At 40.9% G+C, this 25,968-nt stretch overlaps 1 protein-coding gene across 1 annotated transcript in view; it reads left to right on the top strand.

The window, feature by feature from the left end:
• CHRM3 (cholinergic receptor muscarinic 3) overlaps positions 1-22,691 on the top strand; it is a 338,705-nt gene extending 316,014 nt beyond the window's left edge. Inside the window, exon 3 of the mRNA XM_008068801.1 lies at positions 18,838-22,691. Coding sequence (XP_008066992.1) covers positions 18,857-20,632 — 1,776 coding nt within the window. The 5' untranslated portion in view covers positions 18,838-18,856 and the 3' untranslated portion in view covers positions 20,633-22,691. The remainder of the gene's footprint in view (positions 1-18,837) is intronic.
• Positions 22,692-25,968: the final 3,277 nt, after the last annotated feature.

Here is a 25,968-nt window from a genome sequence, read left to right on the forward strand (position 1 = left end):
GAAAATGAGGTCTTGCTATGTTGCTCAGGCTGGTTTCAAACTCCTGGACTCAAGCAATTCTCCCACCTCAGCCTCCCACCGTGCTGGGATTACAGGTGTGAGCCACCACACCTGGTGAAATATAAATTATGATTAAAAACCTTTTCTTTCATAGCCTGTTTCTGTAGTTGAAAGGTTTATCTGTTGAAGTGGCTGTCTTTGGTCATTGTGGTATTTATCTCTGAAGACAAATGCATTCTGACACCAACACTCACGTGACAATAAGACTGGCATTGAAAAATAGACTGGATCAGGCGGGTCATGCAGCATTCCATCAGCTCCCATGTAGTTGTCCATGCCTTCACGAAGAAGCCAAGCAATGTGTCAATCAGCCTCCTGGATCAGTGAAGTTTGATGAGTAGTTTCCCACACCCTGGTCTGCTGGTTTTCTAGGGTCAAGGAAAGGAATGTAGGGATTTCAATGTTGTTTCCTCTTCTTTGTAAAACCCGCTCAGAGGACTCTCAGTTCACCTCAGTTTTCGGTTCTTACCAATGGCATGTGCAGACTGGTGCAGCCAGGCTGTACCAGCAATGGACAACGAGGCACTTTGTTATCTTCATAGTCAGCTGGTCACCAGGAGCCCATCCATTCACTTCATCAGTGGCTCAGGGGAGGTGGTGTTTCGAGCCTGTGCTTATGGCCCCCATCAGAAATTGAAGGACCTCTAAGTGACAGTCTTGCCAGGGTGCATCATGCTTAACTGTAGTGGTAGGAGAGAGAAAGACAACGCTTGCCTAAAGGAGTATAAAAGTCAACATAGGAAGGACATTCAGTCTTTAATTCTCTTCTAACTGGTTTCCTGGTGTCTGTATCCCAGAGGAAAGTGGCATCAAATCTGTATCGATTCCAGAACTGGTGATGTTAGAACGTAACAATAATCACGTGGGCAACGCCATCCACGAGAGGCTTCTGCTGTAGTGTAGGCGAAACAAAAGGAGAATATGTTCTAGGGAAGAACTTTGAGTCTGACATACACTATCCATTTCTCAGCACTGCTACTTTTAGGCAAATGTCCCCAGGATAACTTTCCTCAAGCCCCTGAGTGCCAGTTTCCTCCTACATAAGACATTGTGAATAATATCTGCCTTACCGAGTTATTTTAAGGATTTAATCTGATGAATATATATGCTGTAGAACACATAGAGTAGGTAGGTGCTCAATACATGGTGGGCGTGACCAGTCATTACAGAGTTACTTATACAGCGGGTCATATTGTGCATCGTGAATACCACAGTTCAGTAACATGCATAGCACTGAGCGTGATGTCGTGCACCCTCGAGTACCAATACAACAGGACTGGCATCATAAAGTCTTTAAAGTCATTTGCATCTGAGAGCTGGCAATTGCAAAAAAAGAATTCTTTCTACGTGGCTCAGCCACTCCTTGGTGGTATTTTAATTTTATGCCTGCTAGCATCAATAAGACACAATTAATAAAAAATATTTACTACAGATAGAGGCTTCATCACATCTCAGCCACTGAACTCCATGATCTTCGCATAAAATCCCAGGAAAAAGAAAGACAAAGCTTAGAGGGTGAAATCATCTGCCCACGTAACCTGGGTGTATAGTGACAGCTTGCAATCAGGTATATTGGCTCCAAGCAATCTTATATAATAATGATATATAAATGGCTCCATATAGAAGGGACCCCAAAAATCCAGAATTTTCTTCTTTTTTTTTGGAGGACAGACCCTTTGTAGTACAGGTTTCCACAATAATAGGTAGAATACTACTGCTAAGAAAGTATTCTAGGAACCCACTGGCATCAGTGTACCAGCTAGTATTGTTATGAGAGGCTGCATTTGGCTTCGGTGAGATTTGGGAGGAGATTCTTTCAATGCATTTGCTCATTTTATTATGGGTGATTTATGAGCACATCTGCCCACACCACGCTGAGTGTTCAGCAGTTTTTGACCAAAAATGTTTGCCCTCCATGCCCTACCCACTCTATCACTCTATCACTCAATCTCGCCCCAAGTGATTTTGTTTGTTTGTTTCCTGGATTTAAAAAGTCCTCAAAGGGAAACATTTTGCTGATGTGGAAGAGGTGAAACAAAAAAAACAGCAGAAGCACTAAAAGGCATCAAAATTGACAAGTTCAAAAACTATTTTGAGCTGTGGAAAAAGCATCTCAATAGGCGTACTGCATCCAATGGATGGTACTTGGAAGGTGACAAAAGCTTAAACATGTAAGAATAAATACACAATTTTCTATAAATAAATTCCAATTTTGGGGGGGACCCTTGTATATCTATATGAACCCCTTGCCCTCAGGGAGACTAGAGGAGGGTAGGAAGAAATGATACATTTGAACTTATCAGGACAAGGGAATTTCTGTGCCAAGATCACCATGCTCATCCCAGGCAGTGAGTATTGTATTGCATAGAGAAGGTATGATTTAATGGAATCTTCTAGAAACTATTCTAGGTACCAAACCTCAACATTCGACCTGCACTTGTTTTTTGTTTTGCTTTGTTTTGTTTTTTGTCCATAAACCTCAGCATTTCTCTTTTTTCTGTCTGAATAAATCTTTCCATCTGTATTGATTTTACACCTTGAGTATTTAAGTTTTTCAAACGGATTCCTCTCGAGTTTTAGAATAAGAGTTCGCGCTGTTTGTTTGACTGGTTCAAATTTATTCCTCTCCCTCTTTGTTTTTAATCGCTACAGAGCCAGAATTAATAGTGATATGAGCTTTAGTTTCCATTTGGTTTCAGGAAATTCAAAACAAGAGATCATTGTTTTCTAATATTTAATTATATAGACTGTGCCAGAATATACATTTTATTATTATTTTATTTTGATTCTCACAGTTTCTGTACTCATTGTTTCATTTTCACAGCTAGATAGTACCTTGATTAAAATAATCATCTTTTATACTTGTGTATCAAATTTTTAAAATTTAATTTGCATTTTATGTTTTATTCCAAATCCACAAATGCCCTTGGAGTTTAGTGTTTTCAGAAAAGAGTTGTTTAAGTTTTGGATCCATGTTATACTTCATGAAAATCCTTTCATATTTATCCATTTGTTTTATTTTCTACAGTCTTGTGATGGGGGCTAGTTAGTGGATGACTAACTCTTTTAAACATTGACAAAATGGACATGAGGCTTTAACTCCTTGCTAAAATTGTAACAGAGCTAGTGGGGGGAAGAGAATCTGGAAGCCAGCTATTTTATTTTTCAAAGTATCTTAGAGATTTGTATTGGCCTCACTAATGCTGAGCTCTGCGACATTTCACTTAAAAGAGTCTTCAGCAAAAACACAATGTCTCATGCACTTTCCTGCCCTGGAAATTCTATTTTAGCCAAGGACATAATGTGCCAACTTCTGAGTCCCAAACAGTCCCTCTATGTTTTGGGGTTCTTTTTAAAGTATGTGTGACATATAGATTTATTTGCATTGAATGGGAAAGATGTCCACAACATACTACTCAATGAAAAATAAAGCAAACTAGAGAATATAATGTGCATTGGATAATTGAGAGTAAAATCTTGGGTCAGACTGCCTTGTTTCAAATCTTAACTTTGCTCTCTATGAGCTGTGTGAGACTGACCCAGTCTCTGAACCTCTCTGTGTCTCTGTTTTCTCATCAGGCAGTTAAATAATTGACTTTTAACTCCCAAGATTGGGGTGAGGATTAAGTGACTTAGTGTGTGTACACACAGTGACCAGTGCCTGGCCCCTAGTGAGTGTTTAAAAAAACACATGTGCATAATTTTGCAGAAGAACAAATTTTGGAAGAACATATCCATTCTTCTAACAAATATTTACTTACTAAGTAAACTGTTACCGGTGATTACCTCTACGGCATGGGAATGAGAGAGACAAGAGCAAGAGGACTGAGTTTCTGCTTTATAAGCCTAAGCATTGTTTAACAATGGTGCCTGCTCATGACAGATCTACTGACTAGGGCAGAGGTTAGGAATAGAAATGGAGCCAGCCTGCCTGAACTGGCGTCCCACATCTGCATTGACAACGAACTGAGTGACTGGGGACCATTCTTTCAACTGCTTGGTGCAGCCATTTCTTCACACCGCAAGTGGAAATTATGATGGTCCACGAAACATTTGATCTACTGAGGAGCCATATTAGTTTAATCACAGTTAGAGATTCTAAGACAGATTTGGAAACTCAAAAAAGAAAAAGAAGAAAAAGGAAAAACAGCTTTTGATACTGTCCTCAAGAGACATATAACCTAATGGTAAAATAAAAATACATGCACTCAAGAAGGGATAGTCAGATCTTTAAGCAGGGGATGGAAGAGGTGCAAATGGATGCCAGGTCATGGCCACATTGTCTCAGGGACCTTAGCTATGGGGATGTGAGTGAGCAAGAGAGAAGACTCCTGTTTATAAAACACCTACTTACAATTGTATCAGAGGCTTCGCCCATCATCTCACTGAATTCCCTAACAACCACACAGTATCACTATTCTGAATTTTCTGGTGTGGTCACTAAGGACTCCAGAGCTTTACTAACTCACCGGAAGTCTCATTGCTCATAAATGGTGAGCCAAGATTCAAAGACAGACTGTCTAGCACCTCTCAGGACCCTCCAGTGCCTTTGGGTAGGTGACAGGTGTTGACTATGTGTGGTGGAGAGTAAATTCAGGACCTGCAAAGAGTGATTACAAAATCATTTTTGTATCACCTGATATGCTCATTTTTCTCAGGAAACTCTAGTTGTACTATGGCCATGACCATTTGGAGAGATGAGCACCTATCTGAGAACTCACCTCTCTTTTGCTGAGGTGGAAGGGGCTGAAGCATTGCCTGACAACTGCCTGGGCATGTGGAGATACTCCCCTCTCCCAGCTATACCTCCTGCGTGTCCGAAAGATGGATTCCACTGAATTCTTTATTTTTTAGGTTCAGTCCTTTCCTAATGCCACCATATCTGAGAAGTTGTGAGAAAGCCCCAGTTCATTTATCAGCCTTCCCTATGGCTGCCTCTGCAGCCCCTAATCCTTGGCTGTCGGTCCCTTCAAGTTACTGCTCCTCAAATGCAGTCTTCTTTCCTGCCATCTTTACCTTTTCTTGAATTGTGTCTTCTTGAGTTCTTCTCTCACTAGTTTTCTCCCATCCAATGTATAGCTATGTTGATCTCAATGACAGTATCGTGGAGGCAATAGTCCTGGGAAAAAATGACATAGGTGTCAAGGTACAACATGGAGTAGGAGATGATGGACTTTTCCTTCAAAGGGTTTATAGTGTCCTGAAAGAAACAATGTGAAATGTTCTGTGCACTACCAGGGATATATAGGAAGCATCGGAAACACAGGGGAGTGAACTTGGTCTAGGCTCTTCCCTCTCTTTGGAATACTGTGTCTTCTCCTTGGCATCTTGGAGTCTTATTCCTTAAAATTCACAAAATATCCTCTTCTTTGCCGCCTCCTCAGTGACTCAAGCAAAGCTAACCATCCACACCGCTCCTTTTACTGCAATTATTTTGTTCAGTTGACGGCATCACCAGCAAGTTGTTCCTGCTCACAAAGAACTATATCTCCAGTCTAGGATCTGCAGGGAGCTCTTGACAGCATTTGTTGTCTGAAGTAACAATTGAAGAGTTGAACACACGAATATGAGATTCATCCTTGAAGGGAGGAACGATGGAGGGTGTGATTTTCAGGGATGCGGGAGCTGATTCTCTTTTTTTTTTTCTTTTTGAGTTGGGGTCTCACTCTGTCTCCCAGACCGGAGTACAGTGGCACGATCACGGCTCACCACAGCCTCAACCTCCTGGGTTCAGAAGATCCTTTTGCCTCAGCCTCCCCAATTGCTGGGACTACAGGCAAGTGCCTCCATGCCCAGCTAATTTTTTATTTTTTTTATTTTTGAAAAGATGAGGTTGTGCTATGTTGCCTAGGCTTGGTCTCAAACTCCTGGACTCAAGCAATACTCCAATACTCCTACCTCAGACTCCCAGCATGCTGGGGTTACAGGCATGAGCCACTCCACCAAGCCCAAGAGCTGATTCTTGAAGAGACATAGAGCTTACCCTGTTAATAAGTATCATGAAATTTTCCAAATTTCCCTAAAAAATAGAACACTGCATTTTTCTGTGTCTCTGTTATCTCAACACCAGAGCTTCTCAACCTCAGCACCACTGACGTCTTGGGCCGAACAATTCCTTGTGGTGCACTGTCCCATGCCTTGCAGGATGCCTACCAGCATTCCTTGTGTCTACACACTAGATATAAGTTGCACATTCTCCCCAAGTTGTGACAAGAAAAATGACTTCAGACATTCCCAGATGTCCCCCAGGGCTGAGGCACTCTGGGGTGAGAACCTCTGTTATTTACTCGACAAATGCTCGCTCTTGTGAGAGTGAAAGGGCCGTGTTCATACAATCCACCAGTCACAGAAAAGTATTAAGTTACTCTCACCATTTTTGAGAAACTATTGTGGACCAGCCAGGCTCTACTGGGTGCTTTATACACATTCTATCTAATCCTCAAGTATTATAATCCCCATTTTATAGATGAGGAAGCAGGATCAGAGTGCTAAGGCGATTTGTCCACGTGGCAGAATCGAGCACGTTTTCTGACCCTAACATGCTACGACTTGTTAGCTGTTGAATGCTTGCCTCCCACGGCGCGTCTGCCCTCTCTGCAGACATACAGTTGTCTCTACATGTATGCATTGAGGTGTGCAAAAATAGGCTACAGTCAGAAAGGAAATCAGATGTGTAGAATGTGTCCAGATATAAAAATAAATACTTTGATAAATATGGACCTTGAAAAAAATCATCATGCGTCTAACTTAATCATAAAAGCATAAATATTAAAGCCAAAAGAACTTTCTTTACCAGGTGTCCTTCCCGAACACAAACTGACATATTAGAAATATTTAGTCCAAATGACTGTTTTTACTAGAAGACTTTTAATCAGAATTATTTCCACAGTTGCATTAGCTCTGCTGGTACTTTAAAAGAATCTTTCTTCGGCTTCTATTACAAAAGCACAGCATTCAAAATAAATAATAATACCTCTCCAGAATGTTGAAAAAATAAGAAATCAATCTTAGATCATAAAGGTTTTCTGCAGAATACTTTAGCTGCACTATTTCCCTCTACCTGTCAGAAAAGAAGAACTCAGGGGCAGGGGGTCTGCGCCTTTCTGAGTGAAGGGGTCTTATTCATCTTTAAAAAGAACTCACGTTTGTATTTTACTTCATGCCATTCTCCAGAAATCCTAATAACAAAAGGTTTTAGGCTTGAGAGGGCTTATGCAAATAAACATTCGTCCAATTTAGATTTTTATTTTTGAGGTAAAACCGTGTTATTTCAGCCGCAACTGCTATGCATAAGCAGTACTGATGCGAGTCCTTTTCCAAGCATCCTGCATTTTGTTATCAAATCAAACAAAAACTTAAAAAACGCAGCAGCAACCAGGGGAGGCAGCATGATACGTCAACCTTTAAAAAAAAAAACGGACTTTCTCCTTTTTAAATGGAATTTTATTCCGGTTTTGGCATTCTGGAAATGTTTTGTTCACAATAAGAGCCATTGCTCCATATTAGGTAACATCTTCTTCCCCCCTTGCAGCTTGAAATGAATGCCAAGAGCTAAGTTCACAAGTTTGATTCCCTTTAAAGACACGTTTGATTACAAGGCTTTGTGGACACTGTTTGATGTCCTCCGCGGACTGCATGACTGAACTAAGCCGAAGTTCCCGGTCACCGGCTTGGGGACCCGGGCATCTGCTTTGGCGCATCTGCTGGCAGAGGTCGTTCTCCAAGTCTGTTTTGCCACCTAGTGACCGGCTGTGATATTTCCATTCACCGGACAGAGAGAGCTTTGCGAAGTGATCTTAGCTGTTCAATGCTGTGATGAATTATTACAATGTCTCAGAAAACAGAGACACTCTGAAGCAAAGAGAGTGGTAAAGGAGACACCCAAAACAAGCCCCCAAAAAGGATGCATAGTGGATTACGAGTAGACAAGAAGCACTAAGTAGTTGGTCTTCAAAAAAATCATGACTGCAAACTGCAAAGATATTTTGTTTTTCCCTGGTCATGAGTAAAATAATAATAATAATGGAGATTGAATTAATTTAGATTTCATGAAAAAATATACATTTTTAATCAGTTCAGGAGGTTTAAAAATTGAGGGACCTTGATCCTTTTTCCAGAATAGGTACTTCCAGGATGGCTTAGAGGAAAGAAAGTGGGTTTATCTCCTTGGAATTCATAATAACCCAAGGGCCTCACATGTATATTGGTCTTGCAGTTTTTAAAAAAATTTCACATGATTTTTACATTCAATACTTACACTTTTTCATTTTAAGGTTACCTATATATTTTACAGATTTATAATCCCAGAATTTTTTTTTTCCATAACTAGGGAAAAGGGGGCAAATTTCCTAGAACTAGCCTTCAATTTCTCCTAAACTGGGAACTCTCAAATTTGTTTTTATCCATTATCTATTTCACCCTTGTCTTTTAAATATTAATAAAAGATGTCAGAATGTCAAAGTATTCACTGCAGTGGCTTTCAAACATTACTGGGCACAAAATACATTGCTTGTGCATCATGACCATAAGCATAATTACATATGTGGGTATGTTAAGTAAGAGTTTAATGAAGCGCTATTTGTTGTCATTATGTGGAATGTGTTCTGATATGTCCTATTCGATTGGATGTATGTTTTTTTCTTTTTTTGATTCTCCTATTGCCTCACTAATTGGCTCTTGCATTTTAGAATTAGTGGATCAATTCTGTGTGTGCTTCTAAATGAAATAAAGCAAAATAGCCTGGAAAAAAATATACTACACTCATACACCCAGAGATGAATTTGAGAACTCACCTATATACACACAGATGTAACCAACCCGTGAAAGGATAGGCCCCTCCTCCCAGAATCCATGCATCCCTCCCTCACAGGCACTCATGATACCCACTGGTAGAATGGTACGTCGTGTTTCACTTCTTGCCTGAAGTCTGGTGCCTGGACACTTCAGTGGCAATGCCCTGAATGTCCCACCAACCTGATAGGAAGGGAACCTGTCCTAGATGCCAGAAAGGAGCAGCCACCTGCCCCTATTGGGCTCCGATCTGACCACACCCTGTGCCTTCTCATTCTTGCTGTCTCCCTGGAACACCTGCCTGGGATCACTTATAAAGGGCTAAGGTCACTAAGCTGGCAGAGAGGTCTCTGTTCCCACCACCTGTTTATTCCTGAGCACTAAAAGGAAAGACTTCCCACAGGGCTCCTCACCAATGTAATTCAAGTCACTGAGCATAGACTATGAACTCCCTTGTCTCGAAACATACTAACTCTATGGAATATAGACTGTTGAGTCAGGAGGAGAAAAGATTATTAGTATGGAAATGATACACTCCTGTCAGAAAAATTAACTTAAGTTGAGGACTTTTAGCCCAGGCTTATCATTGTTTCACTGGGGTCTCATCTAGAACCCTGATTCTTAGGAAGAGTCATATTTCCTATGAAATAATAGATATACCTGAACAAAGATAGTCCACGACTTTCATTTCTAATAAGTATTTTTAGATATTCATTTTTCTGTGGTTCTTATGGTATGCTGATCAGTTTCTCCTCATGTTGTCCCATGTACTCATGAGACCTGAATTGCTGAACATCTGGAGAGCCATATTTCAAATGAGAGGATTTCAACGCAGTGGTACAGGGGCCAGGGAGAAAGGAAATGTCTCAGGTACAGGTACCAGAAGGAAGGTGGGTGGGAGGGACTGTGTCTCCTGGCCACATAGGAACACTCTCTTCCTCAATGAAGCGGAACACAGCCTTGATGAATAGATTGGGGAGCGCCAGGAAAGTTCCAGGCTGTGGAAAAAAGATCACACAGTGTGTTCGGAAGAGGCCTGGCAGGTGGTGAATGTCCCCTCTGAGGAACAAATGGGAGAAAAGCCCCTACAGCAGTGAGGAGAGAACTGGGTCTATGACCCAGAAGAGAAGGAAGATTTCTTATGCGTGAGATAGCATATTAGGCACTTCCAGGTAATTTTAAACCATCATGTTCAGGTGAACAAGAGCAGGAATTTTATGTTTTATTTCAATAACTTTACGGGGTACGAATGTTTTTTGGTTATATAGATTCATAGTAGAGTGGAGGAATTTTATTTTTGTATAACTTCACTTAAAGCTGCATTCAAAGCCCCATTCTGCAGAGTAAATTGCCACAAACTTAGCGTCTTACAGCCAGGGTCTCTGCTCAGGGTCTCACAGAGCAGAAGTCAAGGTGTCAGCCCGACTGAGTTCTCGTATGGGGATGGACGAAGGAAGAATCCATTTCTAAGCGCATCCAGGTTGTTGAGTTTCTGCCCTAGTGACCCAGTGAGCTCTAAGCAGTTCCACCACTGGACACCAGACAAGGTTGTGGGGCACTGACCTCCTTGGAATCTTGTATCTGCGATATTATCAGAATTATTTTTATTCTCCCACCCTTTCCCACTTAAAAGCAGCACCACGGGGGGGGGGGGGAGGAGATTGCAAGCCCTTTTTGGTGGCCATCACCAATATCTGCCCATGTTAGCCATCTTTTTCGCTTCCCTCTGACTTGGAAACTTTTAGATTTTTTCTTATTTGGAAAATTGCATACCAACTGAAGTCCTCTTTGCCGACCCTCAATCTTAGTTATCTTCCTCTTCCAAAATACCACTGTTAACCTATGATCTGCCTGTATCTTTCTGTCATTTTATGATAATTTTAATTATATGAGTATACAAGATATAAAGTTATACACTATCTGTAGTATGTAATATATATACTATTGTTGTATGTGTTTAATTGTTATCTAAATTATATCATGTTGTATTCTTTATCCCCAAACTTGCTTTTCTTACTCAACAATGTCTTTTTAGAATTGTGTAAGTTAATACATATATTAGGTGGATAAAGTTGATTGCTTTTATTTTTCCTGCATAGTGTTTTTTTTTTAGGTATGACCACACTTTTTGTCAATTTAAAAACTGATGGTATTTTAGATTTTCCTCATTTTTGTCATAACAACAAATGCTTTGGTGAACATCCTTGTATGTCTCGTTGTGTACATATACCCATATATGCTATAATCTCTAGAGGGTAGATGCCTGGCAGTTAAATTGTTAGTTCATGGTGTGTATACCTTTCAGTGTTAATCAATACTGTCAAATCACCTTTCAGAGTGCTTGTATCAATTCTTTTAGAATGGATAAGGCTGGGGAGATCTTTCTTCTTTGCCTAGTGATTAGGTCAGTGTCCATACTTTGATGCTCAAAATATAATACCAAGTGTTTGCAACTCAAAAGACCTTATCTTTAAAGCCCTCCACTCTAGCAAAAGATTTAAAGACTACTTTAAGAAGCAAAAATTGGGTACAACTGGTTCCTTTCTCCCTGTGTTTCTGCAGTAACAACACAACCCTAAGGACATGAGGATTTGTGGCACTGAGAGAAGAGAGGCAAGATACCCACTGATACTTCAGAGTATTAACCTCCCACACTATACTGCTTCTTACCCTCTCCATAATCCACAGAGTAGTTTTACTATTCTAGTTTTATAAATAAAGAAATGTGGTCTTTGAGTAGTCAGGCAATTTGCTAAGTTTGCGTACCTTCTTGGCCAACCCAAAACTTAAACCCAAATCAGCTAGACTCCAAAGACCATGGCTTTTCAACTGTGTTGTGCTGCTTTCTAGTGAAAAATTATTAGTGATGACGAGAACATCATATTTGTTAAAAGAGTGGTATTTCTGTGTCTCATCACATCATAGCATCAGATGAGTGCCCACAGTTTCCTAGATATTTCTCTCTTCATGGCTCCAAGTCATAATGGGTTTTAGCGATGCAGTTTGCTTTTAACTTCCACTTCCTGTTCAAAGAACTTTAATTTCCTCAAAGTTGTGTTCATGTACCACATTCACTTCTTTCTTGCTGCTTTCATATGTGAGGTGATTATAAAGAAACCCAAATGTGGGCATCAGGACTGCCATGGTTATTAACTATTAACTTACTAACTATCATCATTTAGACATTGTATAACATGAGTAATCAAATGACTATGGTTTTGGGGTTTTGTTTTGTTTTGTTTTTTGAAACAGGCTGGAGTACAGTGTGCAATCATATCTCACTGCAGCCTCAAACTCCTGCACTCAGGTGAACCCCCTACCCTTCTCAGTAGCTAGAACTATAGCTGTGTGCTACCACATACACCCAGCTAATTTTTCTTTATTTTTGTAGAGACAGGAACCTTGCTATGTCATGCAGACTGGTCTTGAAGTCTTGACCTCAAGCAATCCTCCCACCCCCACTACCCAAAATGCTGGGATCATAACCATGAGTCACTGTGTCCAGCCCCATTTATTTTTAATGCTTCTTTTATAATTTTACATTTTTTGCTCAGCTCATGATCTGTATCCATTGCATGATGGAAAGATATTAGAAAGTTTTTAAACTAAGGAAAAGCATATATCTGAGGATTTCAAAAAGGTATTGGGTATTGAATTAATGTTGAATTATACGAAGAATGATAGCCACTGGTAAAGATGCCAGATAACACAGATCAAAGATCACCTGCCTGGCAGTTTGTGATTCAAGGTTTTCTAATGATTAGCCAAGAAGTTCCTAGAACCAGAACAGGTATTTAATGAACCTGATGTAGAGAGAGCTAGACTTACCTATACATGTCTTTCCTTAATTCTTATTTAGCTTCTATATTTCAACAAAATGTAATTAGACTAAAATACTATTCATTTTGTGGTGCTCTACAGACTCACAGGATGAAATTGACCTTAGGCTGATTTTTAAAATTCTTTCTTATATTCTTTGATAATGTAGGTCAACTGAGAAAATGAAGTTGCCATTTAATTTGTTCCAGCATGCTGTGCTTATCCCCAAGGAGCAATTTTATATTGCCCAAGTAACTTTGTGCTTTTTAAAATATTTTATTTGACCAGGTGTGGTGGCTCACACCTGTAACCCCAGCACTTTGGGAGGCCAAGGCCAGAGGATTGCTTGAGTCCAGGAGTTTGAGACCAGTCTAGGCAACATAGCAAGACCTCATGTCTACAAAAATAAAAAATTAAAAATTAACCAGGAGTGCTGGTACATGCCCATAGTCCTGGCTACTCAGGAGGCTCAGATGAAAAGATTGCCTAAACCCTGGAGATCAAGGCTGAAGCAAGATATTACCATGCCACTGCATTCCAGCCTGGGCAACAGAATGAGAACCCAACTCCAAAAAAAATATTATTTATGTCCCATCTTTCACCTGGGATGGGTTCATAGAGGGTAGAGGCTGTGCCTTACTGAATTCCACAGCACCAACCACCGTAACCTAAAGCTAGCAGTGGTTCAGTGAGCAAATTCAGTGTTGACAATGACAGAAAATGTTCATCGGAACCTTTTCAGTCGTGGGTGAAGAAACCATCTCAGGTGTCCCAGGCAAGAAAGGAAAAGTATTGGCTCACATAACTTGCTAGGTCAAGGAGGTGGCATTGACTTCAAGAGTGGCTAGATCCAGGGTTCCAAGGACCTTATCACCATGTTGTCTCTGTTTCCTGCACTCTCTCCCATTTCCCTCCTGCCCCCAGATCTTTCCTCTGTGTTTGCTTACTTCTTTGACTTTCCACCTGGTTGCAGACAGGGTGACCAGCACCTAGAAATCCCAAAGACGAGAGAATTTCTCTCTTTCCAGCGAGACAAGAGAATCTCTCTCTTCCCAGCATCCATATCAATTCTCCAGATTGATCCTCCTGTTTGGGTCTTCTTCAAGTCGATTACCGTGGTACAGGAGTCAGGACTATATGATGGATACCTGTCCCAAAATACGTACTATGGGTGACAAGCTGTTACCAAAAGAACGGCTGAAGGAAAGACAAATAATAAATAACAGACACTCACTGCATGGCAGTGACAAGCAAATAATAATAATAATAATGATAGATGTATCATAAGTACAAATATGAGGTATTGGGGTTCTTGGGCATTATATTTATTTACCATAAAATCAGCATGGCATAAGTCCTGAAAACAAGGCTACAGAACCCAGTCAATCCCCATGGGACATGAAAACAGAGACTAAGAGAGTGTTTTAATGGCTAAGAGTTTTTAAAGGTGCTGTAGAAGTTTCTGTGAGACCCAAAGGGCTGGAGTGGCAAAGGGAAGATTTTTAAAAGCCTGTAACACCACCCAAGCAGTGGACGAGGAAACTTAGCTGCTATGTCCAGACATCTTGGGAGTGAAAGAGATGGTTCTTTCAAGACAAAGGTTCTTCAGGGCATATGTAAGAAATAGGCATAGGTCTGGTGCTAGAACATGAGAAATGCGTGAATAAGGGTGATCATATAAAGAGGACCAGAATGCCCTAACCCTAACCCTAACCCTAATCAGCATATGGGATAGAGGACATTCAAGAGACAGCTATACTCCCCAGTAGACCAGTAGTAATGATAGTTGCTACTAATGATCAGAGATAGGGCATCGACCTGAACTGTCTGATTGACTAAGTACACATCTGTTCTTGGTCATCTACATGGTGGCAGGGTCAGTGGAGAGCAAACAGGCAAACATCTTCAGAACTGTCATAAGGTGGGATCTGGGTGGAAGAAGAGCAAGCAGATGAGTCTTCTATAGATGAATCTTGGAAGGAGCCATAAATGTAATCAAGTGCTCCAGACAGCATGCCACACTTCCCAAACACAGACAGTCTTCAGTGAGGGGGAGCTAGAGAAAAGGATGAGTTACTGCCACCTAGTAAAACCCAAAGAAGCAAAGAAAAAAAGGGAAGGAGAAAAAAATCCATCAGTTCTCTGTCATTAGAAATGGGTGCAGCCGGGCTCGGTGGCTCAGCCTGTAATCCCACGCCTTTGGGAGGCTGAGGTGAGTGGATTGCCTGAGCCCGTGGGTTCGAGACCCGCCTGGGCAGCGAGACCTCATCTCTACAATAAATCAAAAAACCAGCCAGGCGTGGTAGTGCATGCCTGTAATTCTGGCTACTGGAAAGGCCGAGGCGGAAGGGTTGCCGGAGCCCAGCAGGTCGAGGCTGTGGTGGCCAGGAGCGTGCCACTGCACTCCAGTCTGGGTGACAGAGTGAGACTCCAACTCAAAAAAGAAAAAAGAAAGAAATGGGTGCAATAGGCCGGGCTCGGTGGCTTAGCCTGTAATCCCAGCACTTTGGGAGGCCAAGGTGAGTGGATTGCCTGTGTCCACAGGTTCGAGACCCACCTGGGCAACTTGACCAGATTTCGTTTCTACAATAAATAAAAAACTAGCTGGGTGTGGTGGCACGTCCCTGTTGTTCCGGCTGATTGGAAGGCTGAGGTGGCAGGATCGCTGGAGCCCAGCAGGATGATGCTGGGGTGACCGTGAGTGTGTGCCACTACACTCCAGTCTGGGCGACAGTGAGACTCCAACTCAAAAAACAAAAACAAAAAAAAGAAAGAAATGGGTGCAATGAAGATTTTATCTGTGGGAAAATAGTGTTAGATTATTATAATATTTTAGATTCATACATAATCAAGTATTATATTAAAATATTTAGACTGTTAACAACATTTTATTATTTCAAAAAGTACTAAAGTTAATATATGTATGTTTATATATGTGTGTGTATGTGTGAGTGTTTTTGTCTAACAATGTAGGTATTACTTATATATATACTACACACACACACACACACACACACACACAGACAGACACTGAGTCAGACAGCTCCTGAGATTATGATTTGGGCACTTTAGACTGATGTGTCAAATCACCTTTCAAATGGTTCACTGATTTTTTTTTTTTTTTTTTGAGTTGGAGTCTCACTCTGTCACCCATGCTGGAGTGCAGTGGCACGCTCACGGCCACACCAGCATCGACCTGCTGGGCTTCGGTGATCCTTCCGCTTCAGCATTCCAAGGAGCTGTAACTACCAGGCGTGAACTACCACTCCCAGCTAAGTTTTTATTTATTATAGAGATGAGGTTTTACCAAGTTGTTCAAGCTGGTCTCGAACCCGCGAGCTCAGGAAATCTACTCGTCTTGGCCTCCCAAAGTGCTGGGATTACAGGCTGAGCCACCAAGCCCGGCCTGGTTCACAAATTTATGCTACAACTCAAGACAATGAAAACTATTTTCCTCACATTGCTGTCAACACTGGATAAATTTATTTGTATGTTTGCATGCAAATCATTTGCATTTTTGTCAATTTTTTTGGTGATTAAGAGTATCTCATTAATTTTCCAGTGCACATCAGCTCCACCTTGAGGAGGTGTATGATGATTTTTTAACTAGTTAGAAGGGGTAGTTGTACAGGATGCCTGTAATGAGCTGATGGAGGGCCAGTGTAACCTCACAGTTAGACACGGAGGCTGGGGGCTCGGATTGTCTGGATGTGACTTTCTACCTCTTCCTACCCTTATTTGTTAGCTCAAATCATTGAAAAAATTATTTGACTCTCTGTGTCTTCCTTTCCTGTAAAATGTGGTTGTTTAAGGATTAAATGAGATAATTCATATGATACATTTACACAATGTGTACTGTGAAGTAAATGTCCAATGTTTTTCTACTAATATTTATTATTGCACTGAATTTAGGTCTTAGCATCCTGGCAGCCAAAGCAAAATGAGTTCATTGTTCAATAAAAAGAATAATAATTATTATAGTTACTTATATAGTAGCTACTCTGTGCCAGTAGCTACTATATAAGTAACTTATATATACTATATAAGTTACTTATATAGTAGCTACTCTGTGCCTGTTATAAGAATGTGATATAGTAAAGCATTTTAATGAGAAACCAAACTTCTTTGATCACTTATCATTGAATTCTGGGAGAAATTCAGCAGCAATTCATTCCATTATACAGAAAATTATCATTTTCCTTTTTTGATGAGGAAATTGAAACTATAATATCGAAGATCCTACCTCCAGTAAGTTGTCAAAATGAGATTTGAACCTAGGCCTTTTTGACACCATGGTCTTTCCAGCTATACCAGAAAGTTTTCCCAGAAGTCTCTGTATGAACCTGACTGCATTCTTTTGAGAGATACTCTTAACTACTCTGACATGCAAGCCTCAGGGTCTAATTTAGGACTCTTGTGATGCACATGTGTATATATATTTATTGGTAACCGTTTATAGTTGAGGAATTTTTTAACCAAAAGCATAAACACAACAGAAGTGTACTCATAGATTTTTGGTATTATGGTCAAACTTTGAATTCATAGCATGATACTCATTGAGGAATAATGATCTAGTCCATAGTGGTTGGTGATGTGAGAATTCCCGAGCCAATAGTGCCCTAGAGGACAACCCTGGAGATTCTGATAGGATGGTACAGGTCACAACCAAAGCTGTCAGGGACACCAGGGGGTTATTACTGGTGACACCTTAACTATAATGGTTCTTAGTTGCTTATGTACTTTGGTATCAAGTGTTTGAAAGCACCAGTTGCAGTTTCTGCAATAATTTATATGCAACTATACAGGCATGTGTACATGTGTGTTTATGCATGTATATGTGACATGCTAAAATACTTCATCTTTGGAGTTAAAACATCTATATACTAAAAACATTTAAAACAGGTATGATCCATTTAAAACATTCTGATAAATATTCTGCAGTATCTTCTGTTATCAAGCAGAAGATATTGCCTTGTAGACAATCATGTCACCAGTTGCTTTAAAGAACCAGTACATTACTTTTTCTATCTGTGTATGAAACAGACAATATAATATGGATTGATCTACACCTGTTATCCCTTGCTCCAGGTTGGCATTGCTCATTTCAGTGAGGCTTGAATGGATGATATCACTTTATAAGTTGCTTGTGTCTGAAGCCTTGGACAAGTAGATGCCCAGATGGAGAAAACACAAATCAAGTGAATTTATCAAGTAGCATGATGACAAAGCTATGTTGGATAAATACCATATAAGTGTCTAATATCTTCCCCTTTATAAAACAGGAGAAGTAAGAATGATTCTGTTTAATAACAGCATTAGATGGAGTATATTTAGAAATGTAAAAAATGTGGGGAAAAGCACAATGTTCAATGCATGCCACTAATTATACTGTCTCAAACAAGTCAATCTATGTCTGCCCTAGACTCTACCCATTTAAAATAAGAAAACAGGCCAAGCGTAGTGGCTCATGCCTATAATCCTAGCACTTTGGAAGGCCAAGGCAGAGGATTGCTTGAGCACAGGGGCTCAAGACCAGCCTAGGCAACATAGACCTCATTTCTACCAAAAAAAAAAAAATTATCCAAACCTGGCTGTGCCTACCTGTAGTCCCTGCTACTCAGGAAGCGCAGGAGGTCGAGGATGTGGTAAGTCGTGATCATGGCCACTGTACTCCAACATGGGCAACAGAGTGAGACCCCAACTTAAAAAAAAAGTAAGAAAATGAACTTAGGCCAGGTTCGGTGGCTCAGCCTATAATCCCAGCACTTTGGGAGGCCGAGGCGAGAGCATTACCTGAGCCCGCGGGTTCGAGACCCGTCCGGGCAATTTGGTGAGACCTGTCTCTATAATAAATTAAAAACTAACCAGGTGTGGTAGCACATGCCTGTAGTTCCAGCTACTCGGAAGGCTGAGGCGGAAGGATCATCAGAGCCCAACAGGTTGAGGCTGCGGTGGTTGGGAGCATGTCACTGCAGTTCAGCCTGGGTGACAGAGTGAGACTCCGACTCAAAAAAAAAGAAAAAAAGAAAATGAGCTTGATGATATTTGACTCCTTAGAGATTCATCATCCTAGATAGGCCCCCGTGCCTTTTAATGTATATAATGCAAAGAACAAACAGATGAAGGCAGAATTTTCCTAACTCCACCTTGTCTCTTTTTTTTTCCTAGACTATGTCAGAGAGTCACAATGACCTTGCACAATAACAGTACAACCTCGCCTTTGTTTCCAAACATCAGCTCTTCCTGGATACATGGCCCCTCAGATGCAGGGCTGCCCCCAGGAACAGTCACTCATTTTGGCAGCTACAATGTTTCGCGAGCAGCTGGGAATTTCTCCTACCCAAATGGTACCACCAATGACCCTCTGGGAGGTCATACCATCTGGCAAGTGGTCTTCATTGCATTCTTAACGGGCATCCTGGCGTTGGTGACCATCATCGGTAACATCCTAGTAATAGTGTCCTTTAAGGTGAACAAGCAGCTAAAGACAGTCAACAACTACTTCCTCTTAAGCCTGGCCTGTGCCGATCTGATTATCGGGGTCATTTCGATGAATCTGTTTACGACCTACATCATCATGAACCGATGGGCTTTGGGGAACTTGGCTTGCGACCTCTGGCTTGCCATTGACTATGTGGCCAGCAATGCCTCCGTCATGAATCTTCTAGTCATTAGCTTTGACAGGTACTTTTCCATCACGAGGCCTCTCACCTACCGAGCCAAACGAACAACAAAAAGAGCCGGGGTGATGATCGGTCTGGCTTGGGTCATCTCCTTTGTCCTTTGGGCTCCCGCCATCTTATTCTGGCAGTATTTTGTTGGGAAGAGAACTGTGCCCCCAGGGGAGTGTTTCATTCAGTTCCTCAGCGAGCCCACCATTACCTTTGGCACGGCCATTGCTGCTTTTTATATGCCTGTCACCATCATGACGATTTTATACTGGAGGATCTATAAGGAAACTGAAAAACGTACCAAAGAGCTTGCTGGGCTGCAGGCCTCTGGGACAGAGGCCGAAGCAGAAAACTTTGTCCACCCCACGGGCAGCTCTCGAAGCTGCAGCAGTTATGAACTTCAGCAGCAAAGCGTGAAACGCTCCACCAGGAAGAAATACGGCCGCTGCCACTTCTGGTTCACAACCAAGAGCTGGAAGCCCAGCAGCGCTGAGCAGGTGGATCAAGACCACAGCAGCAGCGACAGCTGGAACAACAACGACGCTGCTGCCTCCCTGGAGAACTCCGCCTCCTCTGACGAGGAGGACATTGCTTCCGAGACGAGAGCCATCTACTCCATTGTGCTCAAGCTCCCGGGTCACAGTACCATCCTTAACTCCACCAAGCTGCCCTCTTCCGACAACCTGCAGGTACCCGAGGAGGCGCTGGGGATGGTGGACTTGGACAGGAAAGCCAATAAGCTGCAGGCCCAAAAGAGCGTGGACGACGGGGGCAGTTTTCCAAAAAGCTTCTCCAAGCTTCCCATCCAGCTAGAGTCAGCCGTGGACACCGCCAAGACTTCTGAGGTCAACTCCTCGGTGGGTAAGACCACGGCCACTCTACCTCTGTCCTTCAAGGAAGCCACCCTGGCGAAGAGGTTCGCTCTGAAGACCAGAAGTCAGATCACTAAGCGGAAGAGGATGTCCCTCGTCAAGGAGAAGAAAGCGGCCCAGACCCTCAGCGCCATCCTGCTTGCCTTCATTATCACCTGGACACCGTATAACATCATGGTTCTGGTGAACACCTTTTGCGACAGCTGTATCCCCAAAGCCTTTTGGAATCTGGGCTACTGGCTGTGCTACATCAACAGCACCGTGAACCCCGTGTGCTATGCCCTGTGCAACAAAACATTCAGAACCACTTTCAAGATGCTGCTGCTGTGCCAATGTGACAAAAAAAAGAGGCGCAAGCAGCAGTACCAGCAAAGACAGTCGGTCATTTTTCACAAGCGTGTGCCGGAGCAGGCCTTGTAGGCTGAGGTTTGATCAATGTAGTGACAAAGCGCACACGTCAACCCACAGACCTTAGGAGGAGGAAGCTGAGGGTGGGGGTGATTTCTGGTGACCATAAAAAGGGTCTTATCAGCCAGATGTGAAAGAAGCTGTTTACTGATCCATTGAATAAACCCATTTTAATATAAAAAGTCAAATACCAATTCAGCAAAAACAAAAAAGCATACTACTGAGTATAAAGAAATTTATTCCAAAATGGACTTTGTTATTTTTTTTTTCTTAAAGAGGAAAAGAATATACATTGATTGCTTCACAGCAATTATACACCCAAATTGATCTGCCTGGGTTTTTTAATTCCCGTCAGCTTTGAAACCTCTGGTGAGCGAAGCCAGTCCCATTGTCACGTTCTCCGCAAGGATCCCCAAAGCGTGATCCAGACCCCACAGGCGACAGACACAGCAGGCTAGCGAATCTGTGGTTCTGATATTCTTTCATATGTTGCAAAAGCGGAATCTTCGTGTCCCAGTAGAGCTTCCTGTCTTCTCTCTGGTGTGTTGTTCAACTCTATTTGTGGACTTGATTCTTGATTCTTGCAAAGTACTGTTTTGTGCAGTTCAAGTTTCGTACCAATAAAAATACATAAGCATATACATATATATATGTGTGAGTTCTGCACGCACACACATAGTGTATATAAAATAATGGGAAACACAGAACTGGCAAACAATTCCTGCAATATATGCTTTCAGTACTTTGGTAACTGAAGGTTTCTAGGATCCTAATACAACCTAAAAGTGAAATAAGCCCAGTTGAATGTTTTTGAATCTGGGGCTGTTTTCCACAAGTCACCCTTGAAGAATATTTAGCAGAGAGCAGCCAGGCCTTCCCAGTAGGTCTGTGCAGAGTTTACAGGCTTGTGTCTGTCAGGCATGGTGGCTTGACTAGCCTCTGAGTGTAGCGGTCTCCTTTGTTGATACCTCTCTCCACAGAGCTAAATTGGGGCCCCTCCGAGCTCAAAAGGCGAACCACATCCACACGTTTGAATTTAATCATCTAAATCTGAATGTTTCAAAACAAAATTTTTGCTATCTAACCTGCTTGAAACTCAATTATAGTGTCACGTTTGAATGTCATACACAGCAATATAATATACATGTACATATATATATACATAAATATATATATGGCAAAGCAAAAGAAACATTGTGAGGGAGGATGAGGGAGAATGTTGTATTTGATTCTTGCTACCTGGCACCTTCCTAAGGAAAATAGGGCTTGCATCACTGTGGCAGTGATTTCTGGTGTTCATTGTCTAAACTTCACCCCAAAATAGGTGGGGCTTAGGAAGTCACATGTCCTCTGAAGAAAGACTTATGCTTTGAGAAGTAACACTTCGAACTGATTTTCTTACTTTTTGGAAAGAATAAGAATAATTTTGCATCATTCTTTAAATTGACCAAAACCGTTACGTGTTTTCTTTGGGGTGGGGTGGGGTGCTACTGTCTTGTCCTTGTTGTTGCTGCTGTAGTTGTTAGGGTTCCTTCTTTTCCTTTGCTGGGGATGTGAGGGGAGAGGGAGGGGAGGGAGGTGGGAGGGCTGTGGAGAAATCTTCCCTTTGTACAGGGCATCCATGTTGTGAACCCAGAGCTGGGGTAGAAGCTGCTCTTGTATTCCGTGTGAGGTGGTGTTTACAGACGACTTTGACAACAGTGGAAGTGTACTCAGTGGTGTCTGTGTATCTGAACTATTTAATTTCGTGTTATTTTTATATAAGAAATATTTATGGCTGCTTCACCAAGTGTTTATTTAATGTTGATAAATATTACTCTTCAGTCTTCAGCCGTGGTGTCTTTTGAAAGTGATTCTTTAAAGTCCACTTGAGCAATGACTAGACTATATTGAGCTTTCACGTGGCTAAGAAGAATAATGTCATCCTGTTGGCATCAGCAAGTACCTAGCTCTTTCTAGGTAGTAAAAAGTCAACTGTCACTTCAGCACAAATCCTTAAAACCACTCTTTAGTTAAACCCGAGGGGAACTGAACATAGCAACCCTCCATGATTTTGTTTGAAATTATATTATAAATGGTAAAAAAGAAAAGCAGTTCAGCATAATTGTAAGAATGATTTTTTTTTTTTTTTTTGGCCCACATTTCAACCAAAGAACAAGAAAAACAGAGACTGTTTACTAACATATATAGTAAACTACAGAATGTTATATTATCCACCTGTGAGATGTCCAGTAAGCAATTGCATCTATATTTTGTTACTCAAGTTGGCCTGGCACTAATAAATATGTGAATGCTTATTCAAGAGTCCCAGCACTTCAGTAATTTCCATTGTTTCGGAAACTCCTTCCTCCCTCCCAAAATGGTTATTTCCTGTATTAAAAAAAATTAGAATTAAATTACATTTGAGAAAAGGAAAAACCCTGAACTTTGGTAGAACTTTGAGAGTCAATTAGAGTTCTGCTTAAACATGATTATCTCCTGATCCATGTCCTTTTATGATGCTAATAAGGGCCAAAAAAAAAAAAAGGAAAAAAAAAGAAACAAATCCAAGACTCTAGGTCTCCTTTTTGTTACTGGTTTTATTATAAAATTGTTTTTAAGCCTCTTATGGATGAAAGTTGTTTTTAAAAAACTATCCACTGACTGTTTATAGAAAAGTATGGCCAACTCTTGGGTGTTTTTCAGAGAAGGAAAACAAGAAAAATAGATTATTTTGAATATGAAGAATTTAGAAGTGTAATTGAGGATGTATGAGTGTTTATAACTGGAACTTAGTTACACATCATTTCTCAAAGGGCTTGTCATTAGAAGAGGTAGTCAGCATTTACATAAGATCAAAATGTCTTTATCCCCAAGCTGAGATTCACATTATTTCGTGCCATATGAGGAAAGTTTGCAGGGATTTCAAGATTATTCACTTTAATTGAAAGAAGAAAATGACCAAACCTTAAATACACCACACATGGAGATTCATATTCACTCTCTCTTTTCTCCCCCTCCCTCCCCTTCCTCCCCCACCCCGCAGCTCTCTGCCCCACCCCCCTGCCATGGAGTCTATGTCTATGCTCATTCTCCTGGAGTCCTAATTCCTAACCACCCTTTGTCTCTTAAGCTCAGCCTGGACTCTCCACATGTGTTCCTTTTCTATTTTTCCTTCATGTTTAATCTGTCAGAAAAACCAATTTTTTTTCAAGCATAGTCATTAGACACTCTGGTGTCTAAAGATCTAGAAAGCATATCAACTTTGTTAAACTTACTGTGTGGCAGATGGGCAGAGCTCATGGCTCAGCTGAAGACCAGGAGACCCTCTATGAATCAAGGGAGAGAAACAGCAGGCAGGGAGCTCTGCTGCAAAGTTAGCAGTTTTGGCTCTGCCTGAAGGAGGGAAGAAGGATGTCAAGGTTGTGGCACAGTGGAGAAGTCGGATACAGACTATGGTGAGACAAAGCAGGAGCCCAGGGACCATTCAGGGTGTCCTGTACTTATCTGAGTAAAGATGATTCAAAGATGGTGACATATTACTGAGAAATCAGGCAGTCGGCCATTGGCAGTTTCAGAGGACAAGTGAAGGTAGCACAACATGGTCAAAAAAGCACTGAATTTAAGATAAGAAACCCTGAGTTCTTGGCTCAGCTCTGCCCACTGTCTAGTTACATGTCCTCAGACCTTCCCCATCCCTTAAAACCTAAATTTTCTGCATTCTCTCCTCATGCTCAAGCTAAGCAACACATTGAAGCATCTATAATTTGCCTTATAATAGCAAACAGGTCAAAATTGAAATAACTACCCTAAATGTAAAATAGTATATCCAGTGAATGCTTGAAAATTTCAGACTGTATATGTTCACGAAGTTATTTGCTTACTGTATTACAACACAACAGAATCCAAGGAACTCTTGAAATGTGTTGGTGAGCCTTGAGTTGTGTTGTTTCAAATACCATTCCAATCCACCACTGTTTCCTAGGGTCTGGCAACCTTGCAAATAGAGGTTCTAGGGAGATGTTGGTTTTGATTTTGCAATAGTATTTTTCATAATAGGACTGAAACTGTATAGAAAACAACACTCAAAAGTTATCTCCTCTTCGACTTAAACAACCCTGCTGCTACCACTTCCTCTGAAAGAGTATATTTCTTCAATGCAATGTGCAACTAAGTTGTTTAAACAGTATTACTTTAGCCCAAAATAGGTTCAAGGACAATTTTACTACTTTCTTTCTACAGACTCAAGTCACATTCTCTTTTCTTTTGTTCTCATGACTCTAAATTTTCAGCCTCTCCCAGAATTCATGCTATGCAAATAACTATTACACACCTAAGTGATCATTTTTGAGAAGGGTAACCCATGCTCTTTGGAAGTGGAGAGTTCCAATTTCTTTTTCTGCCTTTAGTTTTTCTGACTGAGAAAGGAGGCTCATGTTAAGATAACAGAAATGAAGAAAGAAGACCAAGTTCATAAAATGACTATACTTAAGTTTATAGCTGCACAATGTTTTGTTTGGGAGCACCAAAATGAGCAAGTTTTAGGATTGTTAGGTATACATTACATTCACAGCTTCGCACAGAGATGACAAACACACTTGGAGAGAGATGGATATAGACATCCAAATGCTTTGCTATACGTAACATTAAGCCTGTGGCATTCTAGCAGAACCACAGAGACTCGGCACAGAGTTCTGATCCGAGGACTTTGACCTAGGCTAAGAACATCCCAAATAATAATCCAGAGAGCCAAAGAGGTTTACCTCTCAGTTGTGTAAGACATCCTATGTAAAAGTCAGATGAGCCATACTCTCCACTGCAAAGAAACCTTAGGGAAACTTCCTTCACTGAAATTACAATCCAATAACCCTACCTTAAACTAAAAAGCCTATCTCCAGAATATAAAAGTTGATTATTGTTCTTTCTTGAAGTACAAAATACTTAGCAGTTCTGTAATTTACATACCAAACCCCAAACTATTTTTAACCAAAAGCTAACCAGTTTCTTGATGATGAAAAATGAGTCTTATTCACCTCTCTGCATTGTGACTAGCACAGTATTTAGTAAATAGCAGGTGTTCAGTATATGTTGTTAAATATTTAATAACCTTTTTAATTAATATAACAGATATTTATCAAATTTCTGTGTACATCAATATCCCATGCTGCTACTGTAGTCAGGAGCTATTTAGCTGGGAAAGGAAAAATAACTCTTAAATGTGATAGTTATCTAATAAAATATCACTGAGCAATAAGAAGAAATATTTTCAATAGATTTGAAGCAGTGAATAAAACATTTAGAGTTCAAAAAGGAAAAGGAAAAGAAATGCTTTTATCCCTAGAACTCAGAAACTTCTTACCAGTTTGGTC

The sequence above is a fragment of the Carlito syrichta genome, unplaced genomic scaffold (assembly GCF_000164805.1).
Source record: "Carlito syrichta isolate Samal-C Ts95f unplaced genomic scaffold, Tarsius_syrichta-2.0.1 Scaffold311525, whole genome shotgun sequence".
Classification (NCBI taxonomy): Eukaryota; Metazoa; Chordata; class Mammalia; order Primates; family Tarsiidae; genus Carlito; species Carlito syrichta.